The sequence below is a fragment of the Cyprinus carpio genome, chromosome B25, assembly GCF_018340385.1.
Source record: "Cyprinus carpio isolate SPL01 chromosome B25, ASM1834038v1, whole genome shotgun sequence".
NCBI lineage: Eukaryota > Metazoa > Chordata > Actinopteri > Cypriniformes > Cyprinidae > Cyprinus > Cyprinus carpio.
The window spans coordinates 12035650-12058517 of NC_056621.1; the positions used below are offsets into that span (position 1 = coordinate 12035650).

The 22868-nt window shown below is 37.8% G+C and overlaps 3 protein-coding genes across 4 annotated transcripts; all 3 read right to left on the bottom strand.

Moving 5' to 3' along the window:
- Positions 1 to 86: 86 nt before the first annotated feature.
- lrrc29 (leucine rich repeat containing 29) lies at positions 87 to 7153 on the bottom strand. Its single transcript, XM_042753732.1, has 8 exons — positions 6746 to 7153; positions 5889 to 5990; positions 5470 to 5782; positions 2942 to 3615; positions 1706 to 1924; positions 1402 to 1617; positions 1102 to 1319; positions 87 to 1021 (listed from the first exon to the last, which is right to left on the bottom strand). Exons 1-8 carry the CDS (start codon positions 6770 to 6772, stop codon positions 853 to 855), a joined length of 1938 nt encoding a protein of 645 aa, XP_042609666.1. The 5' UTR covers positions 6773 to 7153; the 3' UTR covers positions 87 to 852.
- Positions 7154 to 10081: 2928 nt separating this feature from the next.
- On the bottom strand, positions 10082 to 17215 carry trim35-40 (tripartite motif containing 35-40). Its single transcript, XM_019068668.2, has 6 exons — positions 16762 to 17215; positions 16270 to 16365; positions 15841 to 16071; positions 15298 to 15320; positions 15089 to 15207; positions 10082 to 10926 (listed from the first exon to the last, which is right to left on the bottom strand). Exons 1-6 carry the CDS (start codon positions 17140 to 17142, stop codon positions 10379 to 10381), a joined length of 1398 nt encoding a protein of 465 aa, XP_018924213.1. The 5' UTR covers positions 17143 to 17215; the 3' UTR covers positions 10082 to 10378.
- Positions 17216 to 18188: 973 nt separating this feature from the next.
- Positions 18189 to 21298, bottom strand: LOC109051123 (E3 ubiquitin-protein ligase TRIM39-like). 2 transcript variants are annotated; one of them, XM_042753221.1, is made up of 5 exons: positions 20594 to 21297; positions 20414 to 20509; positions 19024 to 19046; positions 18835 to 18953; positions 18189 to 18740 (listed from the first exon to the last, which is right to left on the bottom strand). In XM_042753221.1, the coding sequence occupies exons 1-5, from the start codon at positions 20978 to 20980 to the stop codon at positions 18199 to 18201; spliced, it is 1167 nt and encodes a 388-aa protein (XP_042609155.1). In that variant the 5' UTR covers positions 20981 to 21297; the 3' UTR covers positions 18189 to 18198. The 2 variants fall into 2 exon arrangements, with proteins under 2 accessions (XP_042609155.1, XP_042609156.1); XM_042753222.1 differs by lacking the exon at positions 20414 to 20509 and having other exon boundaries at positions 20594 to 21298.
- Positions 21299 to 22868: the final 1570 nt, after the last annotated feature.

Here is a 22868-nt window from a genome sequence, read left to right on the forward strand (position 1 = left end):
GTCAACGTTACCTGGCGCTGACAAGCACAAGTGGTAAAAACTGCATTCAAATCACAGTGGGATAAGAAAATGAAAAGACACAAAAAAGATTCTTATAAAATATTTATTGACAAATACTGCCTGGAAGTAGAGTTTATATCTACTAATCAATAGTAGATCAGGTTTACAGTACTACTAGAGTCATTTGAAATGTTTGGACCCTCAGATTCATTCAGAAGCAGTGATTCACCACATTAATAGCACAATTACAGTCCGACGCAAAACAATACAGCATTTAGGAATCGATTACTCTTTCATACCTGAGTTAAAAGTGCTTTAAATATACTTTCATACCATTCATTTTCACTGTATGGAGTGCAGCGCTCGGGTTCCAGAAGTAAAACTGTTTATTTTCTCCATAATGAAATAGATTTAGAACCATGACTTAATGTAAAGTTTACATGATTTCAACTCATTTTTAAAATAATTACTAAAAGGCAGAATTTGTGGTGGAAAAACTACATTACCCATGATGCTCTGCAGAAAATTCCACCAATCACAGTCACGGTGAGCAAATCATACCAAAACAGCTCTGCAGGGAACCATTATAACCTTTAAATGTATTGTTTCTATAGATATAATCAACAACTTTAAATAAGCAGATCTATATTTCTCCATCGTTTCTAATTAGATTGTCATTAACAATTCTTCATGGTTTACTAGTTCTTTCCTTCAGCCAAGTCCTTGTACACTTTGTATGCTTTTGTTCATGGCTTCAAACACTTTCGAATACTTCCTTTAAAATGTCTTTGTAAGCAATAAACAGAAAAATTACTTCCGGAAACAACGCTGCTGAAAAAGTGGACGGCCACTTCATAGTACCATAGTAAAGTCTGCACCGTTGGCAAAGCGACACTGCACTTTCTTGAGGAAGGGCAGCTGGGACTGGAGGAGGTCCACCTGGTGCACTGTGATATCCTTACACATGGACACATCGAGGGTCCGGAGTCTGTCGCAGTGGAGCGCGATTATAGAAAGAGTTCTGCAGGAACACATTGATCGTGTTAAGCAGAGCTTGTTTATTTAGAACAAAAACACGAATGAGTGGATGACGCCACTTACTCGTTGGTAACCGCGTCGCAGCAGGCCATGAACAGATGCTGCAGTCTGTGGAGGAGCGGAAGGGCCCGCGCCATGCCCTGGTCACTGATCTGGGGACAGTGGCTGAGCGCCAAGCTGGTGAGGCTGCGGCAGTGATAGGCTACGGACACCAAGCTGTCGTCACTGATCTCGGGCAGCATAGAAAGCGAGAGACGCTGTAGGTCTGGGAAACGGAGTACCTGAGGCGGCCAGGAACATTTTGACATCATATCCTGTGCCGTTTTTTTTTAAAGTACATGCTTTGATCACTGAGGTACTGACCTGTGTGATACTGGTGTCAGTTAACTTGAAGCAGGCTGACAGATCTAGTTCCTGAAGACCCCTGAGGGCCAAAAGAGACACTCCCTCTTGATGCTCCCTAAAGGCCCCGAGGTCCTCCTCGGTCACGAGACGTGGCTTCTCCTGGAAAGGCAGGCTGGGAGGCTGGAAGAAGCCCATGTTCCCAAACGTCCTAGTAAAGCTTGGGCCATTATCCTCCTTCACATTTGGGGCATTTATGAGCTAAATGTGTGCAGTTATAATCAAAATGTTATATTAGTTCTAAAAAAAAACAGGGCAATCCCACCTTTTTGTCTCTTGGTTCACAATCTTTGGTGGGCTCCACCATTCCCAGCAGCCCCCAGTCGGAGATCTCTTTGCACCAGCCGAGCCGCAGCACCACCAGCGCAGGGAGGTACGTTGTGATGGCGCGGACGCTCAGGTCAGTGAGGCAGACACAGGAAGTGAGGTCCAGCTCTCTCAGGTTACGGCCGAGCAGCTGTGTCAGGGAGAACATTTCTGTATCCTGTTTGAGAACACAGGGTTTTAGCAAGAAGGCAGACAATACAAAAAAAAGGGTCTGCAGGATCATTTGAGGAAAATATTCAAATTAAATTATGCGACACAAAATAGCATATTTTAATTACCCTAAATAAGCTAATAATTCTTTTTACAGTTTGATATTATTTTATTAATTACGGATTGTAGTTATGTTGTAAATATAATAATTGGAATTGACATATTCTTAGTATTAATTAGTATTAACAATATTTACATACATAAGTTGTAAAAGTATTCTAAATAAAATATATATATAAAAAAAGAAAAATAATAAGTTTTAAATGAATTTAGTCATCACAACAATATAATTTACAGCATGAAAAATGCATATTCATATATAAAACAAAATATTGTCTGATATATTCATGTTACTCTACATTCTGGCACGTGTAATTACGCGAATAATTATTTAGATATAATAATAATATAAATGAATAAAAATATATTGGCTATATTTTTAATAATAAATAATCAAAAAAAATACAACTAATTGTTTTACACATTATAATTTACCGAATTAAAAATAGACATTAATATTAACCTTTTTTTAAATACAAACTATCAACCAAAATTATAAGATGTATTCATATCACCCTAAATTTTAGCCGGTATAATAATCTAATAATTTATTTTTGAACTATTTTGTCAATTACAAATTATATTAGAATTATAATATTATCATGTCTATATTTTTATATTGAAAATTATAAGAACACAAAATACAAATATTTTGTTAATACATAAAAAATAAAACACAAAACTAAATTAAATAGTTTTAATATGAAAAATGGATAATTATTTTGAAATTCATTAAAGATTACATTTTACAGTTATTAAACTATAAGTGTTTGTAAAGATTAGCTTTAAATGAGAGTTAGTTGATATAAACAGGAACAATTAAATATATAATATAATCCCATACAATTGTTAAAAAAATTACTAACACTGGCCAATAACTGATAGGATACACTTTCTGCCTCACCCTTATGTAAGTGCAGTTTCTAAGGCTAAGGGTCTCCAGCTGAGCCCTGGTCTGTGGAGAGGACAGTCCCTTCACCAGGTCTGCACCACTGACATGCAGACACTCAGACAGATCCAGACTCCTCAAGCACGGCAGCGTCATCAGCTCGGCCAGCCCTTTATCCGTGATCTTCCAGTCCTGCGAGAGGGACAGCGACCGCAGCTCCTTCAGCTCAGTGGCCACAGCCAGCACCGTCCTACTGGTTAACTCCGTACAGGCTCGGACGTCCAGCGTCCTCAGACCGCTCTGCTGCTTGCAGAGGGTTTCCATGGAGTAGTCCGTCAGCTCTTTACAGCCGCGTAGACTCAGATCCTCCAGACGCAGGCTGGGCAGCTGAGCTATGGAGCGGAGCGACTCGGGAGTGATGCTGGTGCGACTCAGGTCCAGGCTGCGGAGCGTGGAGGTCTGCTTCTGCAGGAGACTCAGGAGGTTACGGAGGGAAACTAGAGCGGAAGAGCCAAACCCAACCGGGCAACCTCGGTATGGGTCGAACTCGAAAGAGATGTGACATCCGGCCAGGGACAGACTGCGTAACCTGGGCGTGCAACTCGTCAGGCGATTAAAAGAGAGGTCTGAGAGATAGCGCAGATCAGACAGGTCCAGTTCCTCCAGATTCCTCAAAGCATTCTGGACCTATTATTGCAAAAATAATTGATTATATTAGATGACATTAGATGGTACATGCATACAATATATGTATATGATAAGAAACATTTAGTAAATATTTAAATTTGGTTAGCCAATATAATGGTTTTAAAACTATAAACATTTCACTGCTTTCATTTAGAAAAACCTATAATAAAAAACGGAGCATCTATTTACACTGACTCCGCCCACCAGCGTGTGATTGGGTTACGATACTCTAACAACAGCTCCAGTAGCGTTGATGGTAAAGCCTGTGCCGAAGACATTTTTGACGCAATCGACCCGAGTTCAAACTTTTTTTCCTCCCTTTTCAAATCTCATATCACATCAGAAAGGCATTTATTTTCAATAAAAAATAAAGGAAATAATTGAAAAGTTGAAAATAAAGTATCTGGTAGGGTTAGGGTAGTGAAGGGAGGACTTATATTGTCCCAACAAAGTGGCATCCATTTAATTAATCATTTAAATTAAAATAATAATTTTCACTTAATACAATGTAATATATGTGTAATATGTTTGTAATACAGTGTTATATATTGAACAGTATAAAAAATATTTTTGTTAATTATAAAATATATTTAAATTATAAATTAAAATATATTAATTACAATCGTAATTTTTATATATAAAATAATTACTCTTTAAAATATAAATTAAATTCTAAATAAAATATTGTACCTGTTTTTGTTTTTTTGTTGTCACATTATAATTTTAATATAATATACTTTTATTATTTATATTTTAATTATTATATTCTGTTTTAAATCATTGAAATATTCTAAATAAATTATTATACATGTTTTGTTAATCAAATACTAAAAGCTATCAATTGTTTTACTTGTCAATTGCCACTTTTATAATTTTTATATTTGTATGTAAAATATGTTATGATGCCTAAATTCACAACTAAAACTACAACACTTTTAGTGTTTAGTGTTTGTATCTCTTCTCGAGCTTGATTCCTAATCTTGTTTAATAAACCTGCCACTTTGTATTATGAATATTGATGCTCTTTTATACAGTGGTGGCCAAAACGATTAAAACACTAGTATTTTCACCAGATAAAGTCAGTTATTTCTATCTTTTGCTGTAGTGTGTCAATAGGAAATATTAGTTTACATTTCCAAACATTTATTTTGCCATTTATTGTAATAATCCAGTGAGATATTTGCTACAGTACCATCATTGAACTTGTTTAAAAATGCTGTAAAATGAGGAAGCCGTCAAAAATAATGTCATAAATAGATTTTTTGCCCTAGGTGCACTTGCGCACAGTTATTCAGGTAGCTTTGCAGGTACTGTAGGTCTCTTGAAGCTTCTTAGAGACGTCGCCACAGTTCTTCTGGATTGAGTCTGGATGATGATGATCAGACCAGATCTCTGTGTGGAGCACTGGCTGTTGTCAGACTCCTTGTGCAAACAAAAATATCACTGGATTATTACAATTAATGGCAAAATGAATGTCTGGAAATGTAAACCAATATTTCCTACTGACACACTACAGCAAAAGATAGAAATAAATGACTTGAAACCATTTTTATCTGGTGAAAATACTAGTGTTCTAATCACTTTGGCCACCACAGTAAGTTGCTTTGAATAAAAAAAAAAACGTCTGCTAAATTCATAAATATAAATGCAATCTAGGGATCAAAAATCTTAATTTACAATATAAAAATGGACATTATATTTTGAGTAGGGTTTCAAAAAGCTCCAAAACTCTCCAGAAAGATAGGAAACTTTCCAGGAATTTTTGGAAACTTTCTGAAACTTTCTGGAATTTTCTAAATACTTTTTGGAGTTTTTAGGGGTGTTTTCATTTTGAAAGTGTTTTTTTGATGTGTAATGTTTTGGGTGCTCTTCTTTTGACAAAAAAGCTCCAGACATAAAGAGGCTGTCCAGCCCCTGGAGGTCCAGCCTGCGAAGGCCGGTCAGATGTGGCAGGAGGCCCAGCAGTGAGGCCTCTGTGACGCTGCTGCCAGGTAGAGCCAAACTGTCCAAGCGAGGGCCGAGGTGAAGCCCCACCTCCATAAGTACTTGTCTTGACAGACTGGATCCATCAAGATGGCTGATGACTAGGCCACAGCGAGGGCGCCTTGCAAGTGCACGGATAAAGTCCAGTGAAGATGTGGAAACGGGGAACTTGAAAGTGACATTTTTCTGTGGTAAAGCAATGGTAATTTAAACAATTAGGGAAGCGGGCTAAACACAAAAAAGTAATAATGTTTTAGATCATCTAGATTTTTCAAAGAAAAATTACAAAAACCTGAAAGCAGTGGTCCTGGCATGCATCATACCAACTCTTACACACCAGTGACGCCTCTTTTCGATCCGTTACATGAAGGAAACTCAATATATAAGAAATTATCTGGAGCAGAAAAAAGAAAAGTCACAGATTGCGCTCTCTCATTTATTATTAAGACAAGAGTCAACTATATAATGAAGGTTGGGGCAAATTGTCACTTTCATGTTATAAATTTGATTTTTTCTTGTATTTATTTATTTTTGCTTTTATTAAACTGACTGGAGGGAAAAATCCATGGAGTCTTAGGACAATAAAATAATAATAATATGTTTGATTATTATTTATGTTCTTATAGTAAGATTATTATAAGATATCTATATGTATCTACAGAGGACACATATATACAGTAGATGACAAATTATTTGTATACATATATAACACAAATGTCAAGCAAACAATATTTTACAAAATGTATATATTCTTGAATAAATATTTTTATTAATATGTGTATTTATTTAATCTTATTATATTTTTTATAATTTTTAATATTTTTTTAATTATATAATAATAATATATTTAGGTCCTCACACATATAATCGTTTTATTGTTTAATTGTAGTTTAAAATCGTATAACAGGCCGTTTAAAGGCAGGTTTCATTGTGACAACTTACCTAATATACAGAAAATTACTTTCAAAAGCTAACGCATACTAAGAAGTATTAACTGGGGTTAAAAAAAAGTGTGACATAATGTCATTCTTCATATCCATTCAGTGCTATTTATATGGTAAAGTGACAAAAACATCCTAATCCTACGAGTAAACCACAATGTAATGTAAGTGTATAGTCGTTAATAGGGACTGCGTTAGCTTGACTCACCTCAGCAGGTAAATGTGGACTCTCCATGACTAAGCTCCCCTCATTCACCTGGTCTCATTTATTATCATTAATATCAATTTAATATCAATATTAAATCGTTGACACAGTTTAAAATGGTTTATGAGTAAATCGCTTCAGAGGCTGGCAGGTCGTGGACTGTCTTGCGGAACATTCATGAGCACGGGAACATCTGATAACACCCTCCTGTTGTTCCTCCTTACACGGTCTTCAACGATGCACCAAACCCAAACAGTATCCACATCAAATTCCGCCAGTCCCCTCACCCCTCAAAAATGTATCAAAAAGCGAGCAAAAAAATAAAATAAATAAATAAATAAATAAAAATGTAAAAAGAAAATAATACCCTACACAGGAAGAGCAGTGGACATCACGTGCAAGAGCGCGCAAAGCTTTCTGGGAAACGTAGTTTAATGATAGACGGAATCAGACTTTGGATTTGTGTCGACAGATGGCGCAGTAATTCATGTAAACGAGAACATAAAAATGCACCATACCCCTAAATATACACGAATTACCGTATAATATAATATAATATAATATAATATAATATAATGCTTTTTATCATTACACAATATTTTTTGCATCAATTATGTATTCTTTGGAGTGTTGCTCTCCTGCAATAGCTATGTCTCTAGAACATTTTCCGTCAGATGTAAAATAGACATTTAGAAAATGTCTTTATGATGTTTATGATTTAGAGTGTATGTAAAACGGACATCTTAAAGATGTTTATTAGATGTTTGTACACAGCAGATGCTTTCCAGACCAAGCGATCTTTAACAGACATTTTGCAGACATACCGTACTATATGCAGTAGCCTTGGTTTAATATTAAAAAACTTAATTTTCAATAAACATAAGCTTTTTATATTAAATTTTGTATTATATAATTTAGTATGTAAGCTGTCTGATAGAAAAAAGTGCGCTCTTTTTTTTTTTTTTTTTTTTTTTTATTATTGCTCGTGTATTTGTTATGTCGCTGGACACATCCACATTTGAACGCCACAGATATTGCTCGTCTGTTTCTTGCTGTTGTGTCGCCGTCGGCTTGCTGCGGGTCGCTGTCGGTGTGAACGCTGCGGAACGCTCGCTCTGGACATCAGTAAGGTCCTCACTGATTCAGTCACTGGCGGTATGTCATGCACGGTTAGGAGCCTTAATGGCTTTTGCTGTTTGTCTTTGCGTAGCCGCTTGTTTTTATAGCCACCGTTCCTTTGATGGAGCGGGCTTTGCTTGTCTCCTGTGGCTGGTTCCTCGTCAGGGGTTCGAGTCAGAACCTGTGGCAGAGGAACAGACTGCAGAAGCGGAGCTCGGGGTTTATCCGTCTTGACAGCAGCCGTACGAACCAGCGGAGGCAGAGTCGACACCGTGAATTTACTAACTTCTCTGCCTGGCCTTTCAGTTGTAATTAAAGATCTAGGCATGGTTGTCTGGTTAGCGTCGAGCAGACCAAAGCTATGCTTGTTTCCAGTCACCAGGAGTTGTAGGTGCGTGGGTGTCTGGCCAGTGGGCTTCACATTCACAGACTCTCGATGCTCGGACAGAATCTGTACATAGTTACACTGCCGGATGATTGATGGCAGAAACGGGCGAAAGCCAAGGGATGTTCCACAACTATCTTGAAACATTTTCTAGCTCCAAAAATATTTAACTTCTCCGTGAAATTCTTTTTTCTGTTTTCTCATTATCTTCACTATACACGTATAGACTCTTTTCCCATTACGACGTCATAATCATAAAATGATTTGGAATGTAGAACGTTGATTGGGTTCAAAATCAACAAATGATACATACATAACTAACCAACTGTAGGCGATTTGACCATGTCTTGTTTGTTATATAAATCATATTCTCTAATAATAATCTGTAATTACTTTTTAATTTGACATTTATTTTAAAGAAAGTTTTAGTAAGAGTTGAATAAAATGGCAAAAGTATTAAAAAATAAATTAAGTGTTAATAAATTAATAATAAAGTGTTGGATTTCTTCCTCTCTGGCTTATTATTGATAAATCAAAGAAACTAACAAATTGCTGTAATTTTATAATCAAAAATCAGTTTTTTAAATTCAGTTTAAAACCCCTTAACTGTCACCGTCCCACCTGTGGGATGCTTGGCGCTCTTTTTGTTGTTGTCCTTTTTCTCTATAAAATCTTTTAGTAATCATCATAAATTATATGTCGTTTGAAAGCTTAGAAGCCCAAGATTCATCCTGTGAAAAACCATTTTGAAATCGGACATTGCGTTACCATGGAAATGGTACTTTAAAATCTTATGGCGGTCTCCTCCCCCTTAGTGGGCAGTGTCAAGTGTCACATTACAAAATGCATTACGGTCTTTTAGAATCAAAAACTTTTTATAATCTTGGCAACAAACATATCATTGGAAAGGTCTGAGTCTCAGGATTCCATATTTGGTGGTTATTTTGAGTATTGAAGTAAAATTTACAGAGAAATCTAGGGAAAAATTCATCAAACAAAATTCAAAGGAGTTTTGATGGCTCCCAGTGGCTGTTTGTGGTATGACGCCCTAAATAAAATCTCACAGAAACCTCAATTTTTTTCATATCAACTTCAAATTTGGTACATAACTTATTTAGACACAAGGCTTTAATTTTATACCAATTTCAGAGTAAAACCTGTTATGTAAAATATTTATAATAAATAAAATAAAATAAAATTAATATAGCACATTTTATTTACAGTACATTTAAACTTCTATAACTTTTTGATACTTTCATTTTTGCCAAAATCTGCTAATTTTCTTCTTTAAAAAGAGACCAACCTTAGGTCTATATTCCAAAGTGTTCATAAAATACAACAATTTAAGTTTGGATAGTGCACTTTAATGCCTATTTTAAAAAATGGGGGTGACAGTTAAGGGGTTAAGTTGTTCTGTAATTCATTCATCATCATATGATCAAACCAATCAGAGTTCTAATCAATAAACTGATTTATATGATTGACTATATGATTTTATGAAGTTTATTAACATGCACCTCAGACTCATTAATAGTCTGAGCATTTATAACTCAAGCACTTCAGATACTTTTAGTTATTTTACAAGGTTTATAAAAGTTTGTTTTTGCACTTTGGTTTCACTCTTTGATAGTGTGATTGTAGGAAGTGTTTGGGAGGACAAAGCCAACCGAAAGATTCTTCAGCTGCGGCCCATAAAATATTATCTTTATAAATATAATATCTGTAATTTTAATTATGAATGAAGTATTAATTTTAATTATTTTAAATACTAAAAATAGTACTATCCCGTCCCCAAGAAGGGTGTGATTCAAGTTCATACTAAAATGAAAAGGCTCACTACATTGAACTCAACCCAGTTTTATTTCACAAACAGGAGGAATGGCAAAGCATTTTCCTATGGGGTTCTGTAACTTAGGATTTTCCACAAAGATAAACAAGTTTCATTCAAAATAAAACTTAAAGCTATACCAGTAACATGCATAATCCAAATTGTTCACAGAATTCTGAACATACCTTAAAGTCATTACAAACTTTAGTGACCTTGGAACTACAGCCATATCAATAGCAGCAACAAGCGGAAAAAACTAAAACAACATCAAGAACACTGTATCTGAAAGGCAACATTATTCTCTTTATTTCTCTTTAGATTCAACAACAGGCAGAATACTAATAGGGTATGCACACTCATTGTAGAAGAATGGAAAGACCTTCTCAGTGAAATTGTGAGTGAAGGTGTGATAGACCGTCTGTCCCAGAAGATCTGAGAACGACAGCCGTCCTGCACTCAAGTCCAGGTTTACCCTCACTACTGTGGGTTTCGCAAATCCGTGCAGCGGGACACGTGACTCCAGAGGATCCGTGACACTAAGTACATCCCCGTCAAGCCCCATACACCAGATTCCTCTGGGCAAGCCGTTGGTTCCTCTTCTTTGGACAGACTCTACGGCGACACCCACCATCCAGGACGTGTTCTCCTCCACGTCAACGTCCCAAGTGTGCTTCCCAGTGGAATATCCCACATAGCCCAGAACACAGGGACAATCAGCAAATCTCTCTCTATTGAGAGGCAGGCATTCCTGCCCGTCTTCCTCCATAAGATCTTCGTGGTTCGATATAGTAGTCAGATTGGTGCACGCTGACAGTTGATGGCAAGCAGTGTTGAGGTCCAGCACCACAGGACCTATCCGAGGTTTGCATGAAGATTAAAAATAATGAGACAAAATGTTGTATTAGTGCATTAAATATAATAATAATAATAATAATTTGTTACGTTTATTCAGCGCTTTTCTGGGAACTCAAAGTGCTTTACATGAAGGGGGGGGGGGGGATGGGGTCTCCTCAACCACCAACAGTGAGCAACATCCACCTGGATGTGCCAGAACGCCCACCACACACCAGTTTATTGGTGGAGAGGAGACGGAGTGATGAAGCCAATCAGTGTATGAGGTTAATTAGGAGGCCATGATGGTCAGAGGTCAATGGGAATTTGGCCAGGATGCCAGGGTCATACCCTACTCTTTTTCAAAGTGGGTGATTTTGGTTTTAATTTCGTAAGAGAGTAAGGACCTTGGTTTAACATCTCATCCAAAGGACGGTGCTTTTTAGAGTATAGTGTCCCCGTCACTACACTGGGGCGTTAGGACCCACACAGACCATAGGGTGAGCACCCCATGCTGGCCTCACTAACACCTCTTCCAGCAGCAACTTAAGCCCCTTTCACACTGCGATTCCGTAAAATACACAGGTAATGTGTCCCGACAATTGTTCCCGGGTCGCTAGATTTTGCTCCTTTCACACTGCCAGTGATTACACACACAACCCGTAAAGGTCCCGTGAAGACACATGATATCAGGGTGTGACGTGTAATGTACAATTTGAAAACGCTAGGCATGTTAACTTTCACTGAACTGGCGAACAATCTCAGCTTCAGCGCGGAAAGTGAGGAACTAACTGATCTCTGCTTCGTTACAGTTGCACATATTTGTTTCATCGTGAACGTTGATCTGCCTTCAAAACACGCTAAAAGAGTCGCGCGATAACGTCAGTCATCACTACGACACAGCATTAGTTCTGGCTTTTGTTCTGGCTTTTGTCCAGGCTCAGCCCTGCTTAGCTTTAGTGGGCAACCAGTCTTGGGCTACAGGGTGATATGGCTGCTAAATATACAGTCATGGCCAAAAGTTTTGGCAGTGACATAAATTTTATGTTTTGCAAAGTTTGCTGCTTCAGTATTTGTAAAATCAGTTTTCCACATGTTTCTATGGTATACTGAAAAACAGTGATTAGAATATCATAAGTTTTAAAGGCTTTTATTGGCAAAAAGAAATATGTGTCAATATTTACAGTGGTGAACCTTGATCTTCATAACCTCTGCAATTCACAATTAGCTTCTGGGCCAATTCCTGACTGATGGCGATCCATTCTTGCCTTATTAGTTCTCAGAGTTGATCACAATTTGTGGGCTTCTGCTTGTCCACTTGCCTTTTGAGAGCTGACCACAGGTTCTCTTTGGGATTGAGATCCGGGGAGTTGCCTGGCTACTGATCCAAAATTTCAATGTAATGGTCTTCAAGACACTTCTTGATCACTCTTCCTTTGTGACATGTTGCTCCATTATGCTGGAAAATGCACGGATCATCACCAAATTGCTCATGGATCACTGGAAGAAGTCGGTCTTGCAGGACGTTTTGATTTTTGTGACTGAATGCTTTAAAATCGCTTGTATGTTCAAATTGGTATGGTGTATTGAAAAGAGCCGATTTATAAGCCGATATTTTGATTTTGAAAATAAACTGGATATTAGACCCATTTCCTATAAACTACACTTACAACATTCAATAGTAAAATATCTGCCTGTTCTATGTATGTGGGCTGTATAAACCATTTTCCAGAAGGGATTATGTTAAAAAAAGCCTTAGATTACAGTCTCAATGACTAAACAATTGCACATCAAAAGTATATATTTTTTAATGATCAAAAGAACACTGCATTAGAGGAATCTTTGCAGAAGTAGTCCCACACTTTGCTGCTACAGCGTTCACCTTTTTCAGCCATCTGTAGGGCAGAAAGAGAGACAGAGAAAGAATAAGCATGTGTATTAATAATATCACCATGTATCATTACTCATGTCATCATTAGAATTATAATAATAATAAAACAGGGATCTCCTACATAGGCAAAAAATGAGAAATATAAAATAATATATATATATATATATATTTTATTTGTCAAGCAATAGGTATTACCTATTACCTACTTATATTTAACTATATTATTACAACATTTTCCTGTTATGTCTGTAAAGCTGCTTTGAAACAATCTGTAAAAAAAAGAAGAAAAAAAAAGCGCTTGTTCAGCTCACATTTATTTACATGTCCCCTCTGGTTTAATATTTCTGACGCACCTACTGTAGTTACTGTAACTACACTATATTTGCTCTCACAGACACATTCACAACGGACCCGTATATCTTCTCCTCTTCTCTTTGTGCAGTCTGAATCAAAACATCGTCATGCGCTGGCGAACGTAAAGTTAGCCTACTGTTACCGGAAGATTACGGAATCAATTCGAAGTTGATTGGTTAACGTTAGTGTCATGAACACACCGCTGTCAATTTTAAGAAGAACCACCTTCAAACAAGTTAATAGCAAGCATTTAAGGGGCCTGCTTAAAAAGGAAGCTATGTTTGCGTTTGAATAACGTAACAGTTGTTGTTGTTTTTTCGAGGCACGCTGTACATAACTTCTAGTCATTGACTACACGCGCCCCCCTGCCACAGTTACGCGGTCATTATGTGGGAAATACTGCAGATATATTTAGAATAAGTTAAACGCTAACGTTATAGTTTGACCTCTTATTAACGTTCGCGCTCTTCCACTGATAACATGGTATTAGCTTTGTGGCTAATCTAATATAGCAATGCATTAGCGGCTGTAAGTGATGTTTACAGAATATTTAGAAGTGATAATGATAGGACCGTTAGCTAGAACTACCGCACTGTTTTTATATACAGTGTATGAACTAAATCTACAATCATTTCACATGACGAACAACAGACTCACCTCAAAAGAGTACATCTCAGTGGCTCGGCTGATAGCTTTCTTCTGTAGTGGATTTCTGGCGCTGTTGTCAACTGGGGAGCTGCAGAGCTCCCTCTGGTGGGCAAACTATGCAACACTCATAACATGAGTGAAGCATGAGACTCTGTTTTTTTTATGTTTCATCGGCCGTTATAAACGCCGATGCCGATTTAAATGCAATTAGCTCATATCGGCCGATAATATCGGCCGGCCGATATATCGGTCGGGCTCTAAGAAGTCGGTCTTGCAGGACTCACGGCAGTGTTTTTGGGCAGAATTATGAGAGAACCCACTCCCTCGGTTGAAAAGAAACCCCACACATGGATGGTCTCAGGATGCTTCACTATTGGCAGGTCACAGGACTCATGGTAGTGTTCACCTTTTTTCTCCAAAACAATCGGTTTCCAGATGTCCCAAACAGTCGGAAGGGAGCTTCATCAGAGAAAATAACTTTGCTCCAGTCTTCTGCTGTCCAATCCTTGTACTTCCTGCAGAATTTCAGTCTGTCCTCTACATTTTTCTTGGAGAGAAGTGGCTTCTTTGCTGCCCTTCTTGACACCAAGCCAAATGTCCAAAAGTCTTCACTTCACTGTGCGTGTAGATGCTCTCACACCAACCTGCTGCCATTCCTGAGCAAGCTCTGCACTGCTGGAGACACGATTCTGTAGCTGACTCCTCAGGAGGAGACGGTCCTGCTGCTTGCTGGACACTCTGGGACGTCCTGAAGACTTCTTCACTGCAGGTGAACCTCTCTCCTTGAAGTTCTTGATGATCCGATAAATGGTTCTTTCAGGTGCAATATCCTTTGCAGCAATTTCCTTGCATGTGAGGCCATTTTGATGCAAAGCGATGATGGCTGCATGCGTTTCTTTGGAGGTAACCACTGCTTACAAGAACACAATGATTGGAAGCACTTCTTCCCTCCTTTTATAGCAATCAGTTTGCTCTTATTAGTATGATAGTGATATAACCTGACTAGTAATTATTCACACTTTCACATGTGCGGCTGACATGATTAATCAATTAATGTTAGCTGGTCGTTTTGTGTCAGGATCAAAAAAGAGTGAAATTAGTTTTTGTGAAAAGTAAAATTTTTGGCCAATGAAGCTTTTAGCAATTATTTAACATGCATCTGATCACTCTACACAATAATCTAGAAACAGTGCGAATGAACACCACAACAGCTTAACCTGCAAATGTTGCAGAACACAAAATTTGTCACTGCCAAAACTTTTGGCCATGACTGTGTAAGGACTGACTCACTGTAACTGAAACGGTTTCTCATTTTCTTCCAAACATTGAGCTCGAAGTTGCCCAAATACTTTGCAGAGTCAAGGAGGTCTCCTGAAGTGATCTCTGGAGCCTGGAATTTGCACTGGGCTCTGAAAAAAACATTCAACAGTAAGCACTGATGCTTTGAATCTTCATAAACAAGTGGCAGGAGGAAGGAGGAAAGAAAAAAGCTTACTTACCTCTTAAGTGTTTCTTTGAAGTTCTAAAATGCAGGAGATAAGAGTTAATAAAAACCTCAAACAATTTTTTAAATGTGCTAATACATTAATTGTAGAAAACATTTAACATGTTAAAATTATTAGTAATAAAACTGTGTGAAAAAATACCTATCAAATTAACATAACAGCCCGAGCCCTGCAGGGGCTATTATTACCTAATTTGAAAATGCAGTGTTTAAAATATCAATCAAAAAACTGTATGTGGTGAAGAGTTTTTACAAAGAATGAAGATTTTTCAAATGATTTATGGGGTACATCAGGATCATGAATAAAATAATGCCTTCAAAATAATTCGCACATGTGAAAATGAGCTAAGATTAAGGGATAATACAAGACTGTAACATGCTAGAGCAAAACAGGCACTATTTTTGGAATCAGCACCCCAAAATGAGTAAGTAACAAGTATTAGATGCAGGGCAGGGAGGTTTGACATGTATTTTACTGTACTTCTGTACTACCTGGAGTGGGAAGAAGTTGACAGAAGACACAAAATAAATGGCTAACTTGAATTATTCTGATGTCTCCATTCTCCAGTTCCTTTTCTAAGTGTCCAATAGTGTTTGAGAGAGAGATGACATCCTCATTTATCTTCAGCATCTTCTGTTGGATGCGGTCTGCTTTCTGCTCTGTTTCCTGATTTAGTTCTTCAAGCATGGCCTGTTCTTCTTCGTGTAGGAACCGATGGAGAGATTCAAAATGACAATTGCTTGTATTCTCGATTAATGTGGCCTGATTCTGAATGGATTCAAAGGAAATAAAAATAAAAACATTAATGTCTATACATTACACAGACATTAAAGGAGCATGGTGTAGGATACATTATAATTATAGACGCTTTGCAGAATTAAACAGCATTTTATGAGAATCATTTCCAATGTGAATTTACATAGCAAAACTTTACAGTAAAATTTGGAAAACAAAACTTAGTCTTACCATTATGTGGTCAACCATGCAATCACAGTGAATTCCAGCATCTTGCATCATCTTCCTTCTTCTTGTCAGAAGATCAAGTTGAGAACGGAGAACTCCCTAAAATTGAGACATTTTAAAGTAGTTTTATAGAAAGGAAAAAAATCAAGTCGTCATCTTTGGAGATAATGCTTATTATGTTTAAACTTTCTGGAGAATCTTTGTTAATTTGTAATACGTATATTTTGATAAATCGACGAATCGGTTGAGTGATTCACTCACAAAGCAGAAGATCTACACCGACTGACATAATCTGCAGCTATACGTGAACTGATTCAAAAGAATCGATTCACTGGTATGATTCAAAAACAGCACAACTACTCCAGTACGCCTACATTTTACCTGAATAAACTATTTAAAAGTAAAGCAGTCCCTGTGTTCAAAAGTCTATCGTTACCATATTACTGTTACAATAAATATCTTTCCAATATATTCTACACCATATAATAGGCCCACCTTACGTTCCTCAGCGACCTCTTGAATTGGACGATATGTGTGATTTCTGTGCTCCTCTGATTGTCTACAAATCTCACACAGTAACTGCTCATCATCACAACACACCAGAGTCCGTTTCTCCTGGTGAACTTCACACAGCTCCTCTAAATGCCGCCTGTGATCCAGGAACACCTGGCATAAGTTTTTCAAAGCCAAGTTCAGAGGAGGATTGTTCGTAGCAGACATTTCTCTGCACACTGGACACACTCTTTCACCCTTGACCCTCCAGTACTGCTCAACACAGGCTCTGCAGACACTGTGGCCGCAGAGAAGAATCACAGGATCGTCGAAAATCTGAAAACAAACAGGGCACGATAAATGTTCGTCAGAAAACGACCCCATTTCGCCACCTCGACCACCACTACAGAATTCAGCGAGCTCAGACAAGTAACCCGTATCCGGTGCTGGATGTTGATTGGTTAATCAGCCTTAGTAAAGCGACCCGAATTACCTGTTAACTGTATCACTGCGCAAGAAACAGCAACGCGCTGAGGATACTATAGCAGGGACTATATCTTTCTGCGGAAGGAATTAATTTAACACTATACATGGAGTGTCATGTTTTGCTCAAAACCTTGCTGAAATCCTGTTTTACACAATCCTCTACATGCTTTGTGCCTTCTGATTCATAGTTTTTTCTGTAACTTTAACACCAAATTGCATTTTTTTTTTTTTGCTTAGTTGGGCCTCTGAATGAAAATAAGGATTTTTTTTGTCCAGCAATATTTTTATATTATATGCACCATAAAAAGCTAATGTATAAAATATGATATTACATGTAAGCAAAATATAATATATATATATATATATATATCAATACAATCAGTATTATGCCCTGCTTCAACTGATTTAATTAAAAGACTTGTTCATTCAGGTAGCTTAACCTGTTGGATTGAGACAAGTTTATGAGTTATGATTCTTAAAAATTACATATCATTATATTAACTATTTAAACATTTCAAATTTAATGCATCTTTACTGATGGCAACTGAACACAAACAAGTACCAAGACATCACTTTCTCCCCTCTTTTATAATGCAATGCTTTATTTTGGTAATGAAAACACAAATGAACTTTTGCATAACAAATTAACTTCTTGCTTAACCTTAAACATTCAGTAAAAGTCATTACAAAAAATAGCCCATATAAATGACTATAACACCAATGTAAATTTTTTTTTAAAGCTTACTAAATTTTAATGCTTACTAAACCACCACAATAACCTCAAGAATACAGCAAAAGCAGAAATATTAAGGCTGTCTTTTCCGTCAAACACAAGACATACTATAGCAATGAAATGTTCGTAAAAACTAAATTTAGTAAATGTAATGAAGTACTTCAACTCAAATTTAAATCTGCCTTGGAGAAGCAAAAGACAAAACTGAATGCAAAGGCACTTTAGATTTCTTTATTGAACGATTTAGGCAGAATAGTGAGAGGAAAATGGCACTTAGTATAAAAGAATGGAAAGACCTTCTCAGTGAAATTGTGTGTGAAGGTGTGATAGACCGTCTGTCCCAGAAGATCTGAGAACGACAGCCGTCCTGCACTCAAGTCCAGGTTTACCCTCACTACTGTGGGTTTCACAAATCCGTGCAGCGGGACACGTGACTCCAGAGGATCCGTGACACTAAGTACCTCCCCGTCAAGCCCGATACACCAGACTCCACTGGGCAAGCCGCTGGTTCCTCTTCTTTGGACAGACTCTACGGCGACACCCACCATCCAGGACGTGTTCTCCTCCACGTCAACGTCCCAAGTGTGCTTCCCAGTGGAATATCCCACATAGCCCAGAACACAGGGACAATCAGCAAATCTCTCAATGTTATTGTTACTCTGCTCATTAATCACCTCAGATTTATTGAGATTCCGCACACTTGTCGGATCAACAGATAATGTTAGGTGAAAGTTGGCTGTGTTAGGGTCCAGAACCACAGGAGCTAAGAGAAAGAGTGTTTAAGAGCAGAAATGAAACACTGAAAGAAAGGCTGTATTTTGTGTATTTACAGGAGTTTGAATTATAGATAGACTCACTGTAAATGATAGATCGTCTGATTTTCTGCCAAACTTTGTGATTAAAGTTGCCCACATACTTTGGAATGTCAATGAGATCTCCTGGAGTCATCTCTGGATCCTCAGGTTTGCACTGGACTCTGGAAAAAAATATTAAGCAGTGAGAACTTATGCTTGATTGTCAATAGTTGGAGAAGAAACCCTGCTTACCTCGCCAAAGTGTCCTTGAAGTTCTATTGAAAATGCAGGAAATAGGAACAGTTTACTTTTAGCAATTTTTGAATTCACTTTAATAAAACATAATTCTATTGAAAATGCAGGAAATAGGAACAGTTTTTTTTTATTAATCGTCTTTTTTTCTTGGTTTTTTTTTTAATTAGACTTTTCTTTTTGTTTTTGAATTTGGTGATTGTGATTATACTTAAACCCAGCCTTGATTCGATTTTCTTACTCACTTACCCCCATGTGGTTTCAAACCCATAAAGCTTTGTTCGGAACACAATTTAAGATATTTTTGGATGAAAACCGGGAGGCTTGTGACTGTCCCATAGACTGCCAAGTAAATTACACTGTCAAGGTCCAGAAAAGTATGAAAGACATCGTCAAAATAGTCCATCTGCCATCAGCGGTTTAACTGTAATGTTATGAAGCAACGAGAATACTTTTTGTACGAGAAGAAAACAAAAATAATGACTTTATTCAACTATTTGTCTCCTCTGAGTCTCTCCACAACACCTTAGCGCCATTTTGGAAAATATCCGCTGAACGCAAACTGCTTACACTATTCTGTGTCAGCCGTGACACAAGGATACGTTTTCTATGTGTATTTACGCTTTGATTTGAATGAAAACAGAGCATCCGTGCAGTGCGGCTGACACAGAATAGCGTACGCTGCTTGTGTCCAGCTTATATTCTCCAAAATGGTGCTACGGTGACACAGAGGAGACGAATTGCTGAATAAAGTCGTTATTTTTGTTTCTTCGCGTACAAAATGTATTCTCGTCGCTTCATAACATTATGGTTGAACCACTGATGGCAGATGGACTATTTTGATGATTGATGTCTTTCATACTTTTCTGGACCTTGACAGTGCAATTTACTTGGCAGACAACAGTCACAAGCCTCCCGGTTTTCATCCAAAATATCTTAAATTGTGTTCCGAAGACGAACGAAGCTTTAACGGGTTTGGAACGACATGGGGGTAAGTGATTAATGACAAAATTTTCATTTTGGGATGGAGTATCCCTTTAATGCTTACTCTATACTATTGCAACATTTATAACGTGCCAAGTTGACTACATTAAAGGTGCACCGACAAAATTTTAATTATTTTTTAATTGTTTCAAATTGTGCAATCTCATCCGTACATTTCCTTATGATCAGCTTACGCCACAGTGATGGTTATGTTTAGGGGTGGGGTCGGGGGTTCATGCTTACATTTTAAAAATGAATTCATAATCAAGATTTATTAAAAATTATATTTCATCATTACAGTAATTTGTACAGAAACCTAAACATGTTTAGGTTTAAAAGTTTTGTGACTATGTAAAAAGTTACTTGGTGCAGCCTTTAGCATTTGTAAATAATTTATAAAACTTACATTCATCTTAAGAGCCAATAAATCACACTCAAAGTCAGATTGCTGCATGAGCTCTATGTTCTCCTTCAGGAGATCAAGTTCTGACCGCAGAACTCCCTAAAATTAAGACACTTGACTTATCAGAGAATTCAATATTCAAAAGTTGACCTAACATTAAAATGTTATACATCTACAAGATACCTTATGTTCCTCCACGACCTCTTGAACTGGACGGCTTGTGTGATTTCTGTGCTCCTCAGATTGTTCACAAATCTCACACAGTAACTGCTCATCATCACAACACACCAGAGTCCGTTTCTCCTGGTGAACTTCACACAGCTCCTCTAAATGCCGTTTGTGATGCAGGAATGCTTGACATAAGTTTCCAAGAGCCAAGTTAAGGGAAGGAGTGTTAGCAGATGTTTGTCTGCACATTGGACACTGTCTTGAGTCATTGACACTCCAGTACCGCTCAATGCAGTCTTTGCAGAAACTGTGGCCGCACAGAAGCACCACAGGGCGATCGAAAACATCGTGACAAACAGCACACAAAAAGTCTGCATCGCAAAACGGACGTTTTGACGCCATTTCTTGCACCCCTAACCCAGTTCACTCTAATGCCTCGTCACATACTCACGAAATCATCCACAATTTCTGCGCGCCTCTTTCGACATTTTGACGTACGAAGCGCGTGATGATGAATGAACAGCGGATCCGAGTCGAATGCTTTCAATGAGTCGATAACCTGTTCACAGAACCCGTCTGATTGATTCATTTACGAATCGGAGGGACTAATTCGGTTCAAAAAGTGCGGGGGCTGAGCCTATGGTTGTTCTATATCAGGGATCTTCAACCCTGCTCCTGGAGAGCTACCATCCTGCAGACTTCAGTTCCAACCCTGCTCCAACACACCTGTCTGTAATTATCAAGTAGCCCTGAACACCTTGATTAGCTGGTTCAGGTGTGTTTGATTGGGGTTGGAGCTGAAATCTGCAGGACAGTAGCTCTCCAGGAGCAGGGTTGGAGACCTCTGTTCTATATGCAAGAATGACCTTGATGCGAGCCGCAACCGGTAGCCAGTGCATGGAGATAAGGAGAGGTGTGACGTGGGCCCTTTTGGGCTCATTGAAGACCAGTCGAGCCGTGGCATTCTGAATCATTTGTAGAGGTTTGATTGTGTTTGATGGAAGTCCAGCTAGAAGTCCAGCCTAGAAATGACAAGGGCATGGACAAGAAGTTGTGCAGCGTGCTCCGTTAGGAAAGGCCTGATCTTGATGATTGTTGTGCAATGCAAACCTGAAAGATCGAGCAGTTTTTGCAATGTGGTCTTTGAAAGTCAGCTGGTCATTAAAGATTACACAAAGATTTCTGACCGAACTTAATGGGGTAATTGCACTGACTGGATGGTGAAGGCGTGCTGTAGAGTTGGAGTGGCAGGGAAAACAAGCTCAGTCTTAGCCAGATTGAGCTGTAGGTGATGTTCTTTCATCCAGGCCGAGATGTCCGCCAGGCAGCCTGAGATCCGTGCAGCTACCGTTGCATCAACTGGTTGTAATGAAAGATAGAGCTGTGTCATCAGCATAGCAATGGTAGGAGAAACCATGTGCCTGTATGATGGGTCCCAGTGATATAGTGTATATGGAGAAGAGGAGGGGTCCAAGAACTGATCCCTGAGGAACCCCAATGACAGCTGATGTGCTTTAGATACCTCCCCTCCCCAGGGCACCCTGAAAGACCTGCCAGTGAGACAGGATTCAAACCAGCGAAGTGGAATTTCTGTGATGCCCAGGGCCAGGAACAAGAGGGTGGACAGGAGGATCTGATAATTATGATGACTATATCTGGTGTTCAGTTGATTCTTTGAGATTATTGAAGACATGGAGACTAAATGTGCATTCTGTAGCTTAAACCAATAATCCAAAAACATATAAAAACACAAAATTAAAAACGTGGCTAATTATTTTTATTGTATAAGCGTTTGTAACAAAATGCGATTATTTAGAATTTTATCGTTTTGATGCTACTATTATTGTAACAATAGTACACTGTGTATATCCTGTGTATGTATATTTCTGTGTAAGAATTCTTGCTCTGCAATAAAAAAGGGAGAAAGAAAAAAATGAATAGTCATACAATCATTTACTTTAATTCTGACACAATTTCAAATTACTCAACACTGACCTAGAGATTATTATTTACAGTTATTTGAATTATTTACAATTGAGTCACTCAGGCCATAAAACATTTTAGCTGCTCAGTATGTACTAAATACATTCTAAACATTCTGCAACAGCAATATAATACAAATAAACAGTACCAGCAATCAACATTTACGCAAGTAAATAATACTCATAAATAAAGCTTGTACATAATGTCTAGCTTCTAGCTCAAAAATACATATTCCATTTTACGTGTTATTGTCCAACAAGCATAACTAACTTTCCAGTGTTTGACGGACACTTAAATATCAAGGAAG

What these genes read in the sequence shown, in the direction of transcription:
- lrrc29 (XM_042753732.1), bottom strand. Translation starts at nt 6,772, where the DNA reads ATGGAGAGTCCACATTTACCTGCTGAG. An exon ending in AAAAGAAGAGCACCCAAAAC is followed by an intron (nt 3,616 to 5,469) that starts ATTACACATCAA and finishes TTTTGCAATAAT; the next exon opens with AGGTCCAGAATGCTTTGAGG. An exon ending in TGCGACGCGGTTACCAACGA is followed by an intron (nt 1,022 to 1,101) that starts GTAAGTGGCGTC and finishes GTGTTCCTGCAG; the next exon opens with AACTCTTTCTATAATCGCGC.
- trim35-40 (XM_019068668.2), bottom strand. Translation starts at nt 17,142, where the DNA reads ATGGGGTCGTTTTCTGACGAACATTTATCGTGCCCTGTTTGTTTTCAG. An exon ending in AGGTCGCTGAGGAACGTAAG is followed by an intron (nt 16,366 to 16,761) that starts GTGGGCCTATTA and finishes TCTCAATTTTAG; the next exon opens with GGAGTTCTCCGTTCTCAACT. An exon ending in GAGAAACCGTTTCAGTTACA is followed by an intron (nt 10,927 to 15,088) that starts GTGAGTCAGTCC and finishes AACCTCGGATAG; the next exon opens with GTCCTGTGGTGCTGGACCTC.
- LOC109051123 (XM_042753221.1), bottom strand. Translation starts at nt 20,980, where the DNA reads ATGGCGTCAAAACGTCCGTTTTGCGATGCAGACTTTTTGTGTGCTGTT. An exon ending in TTCAAGGACACTTTGGCGAG is followed by an intron (nt 18,954 to 19,023) that starts GTAAGCAGGGTT and finishes ATTTTTTTCCAG; the next exon opens with AGTCCAGTGCAAACCTGAGG. An exon ending in CAGACGATCTATCATTTACA is followed by an intron (nt 18,741 to 18,834) that starts GTGAGTCTATCT and finishes TCTTTCTCTTAG; the next exon opens with CTCCTGTGGTTCTGGACCCT.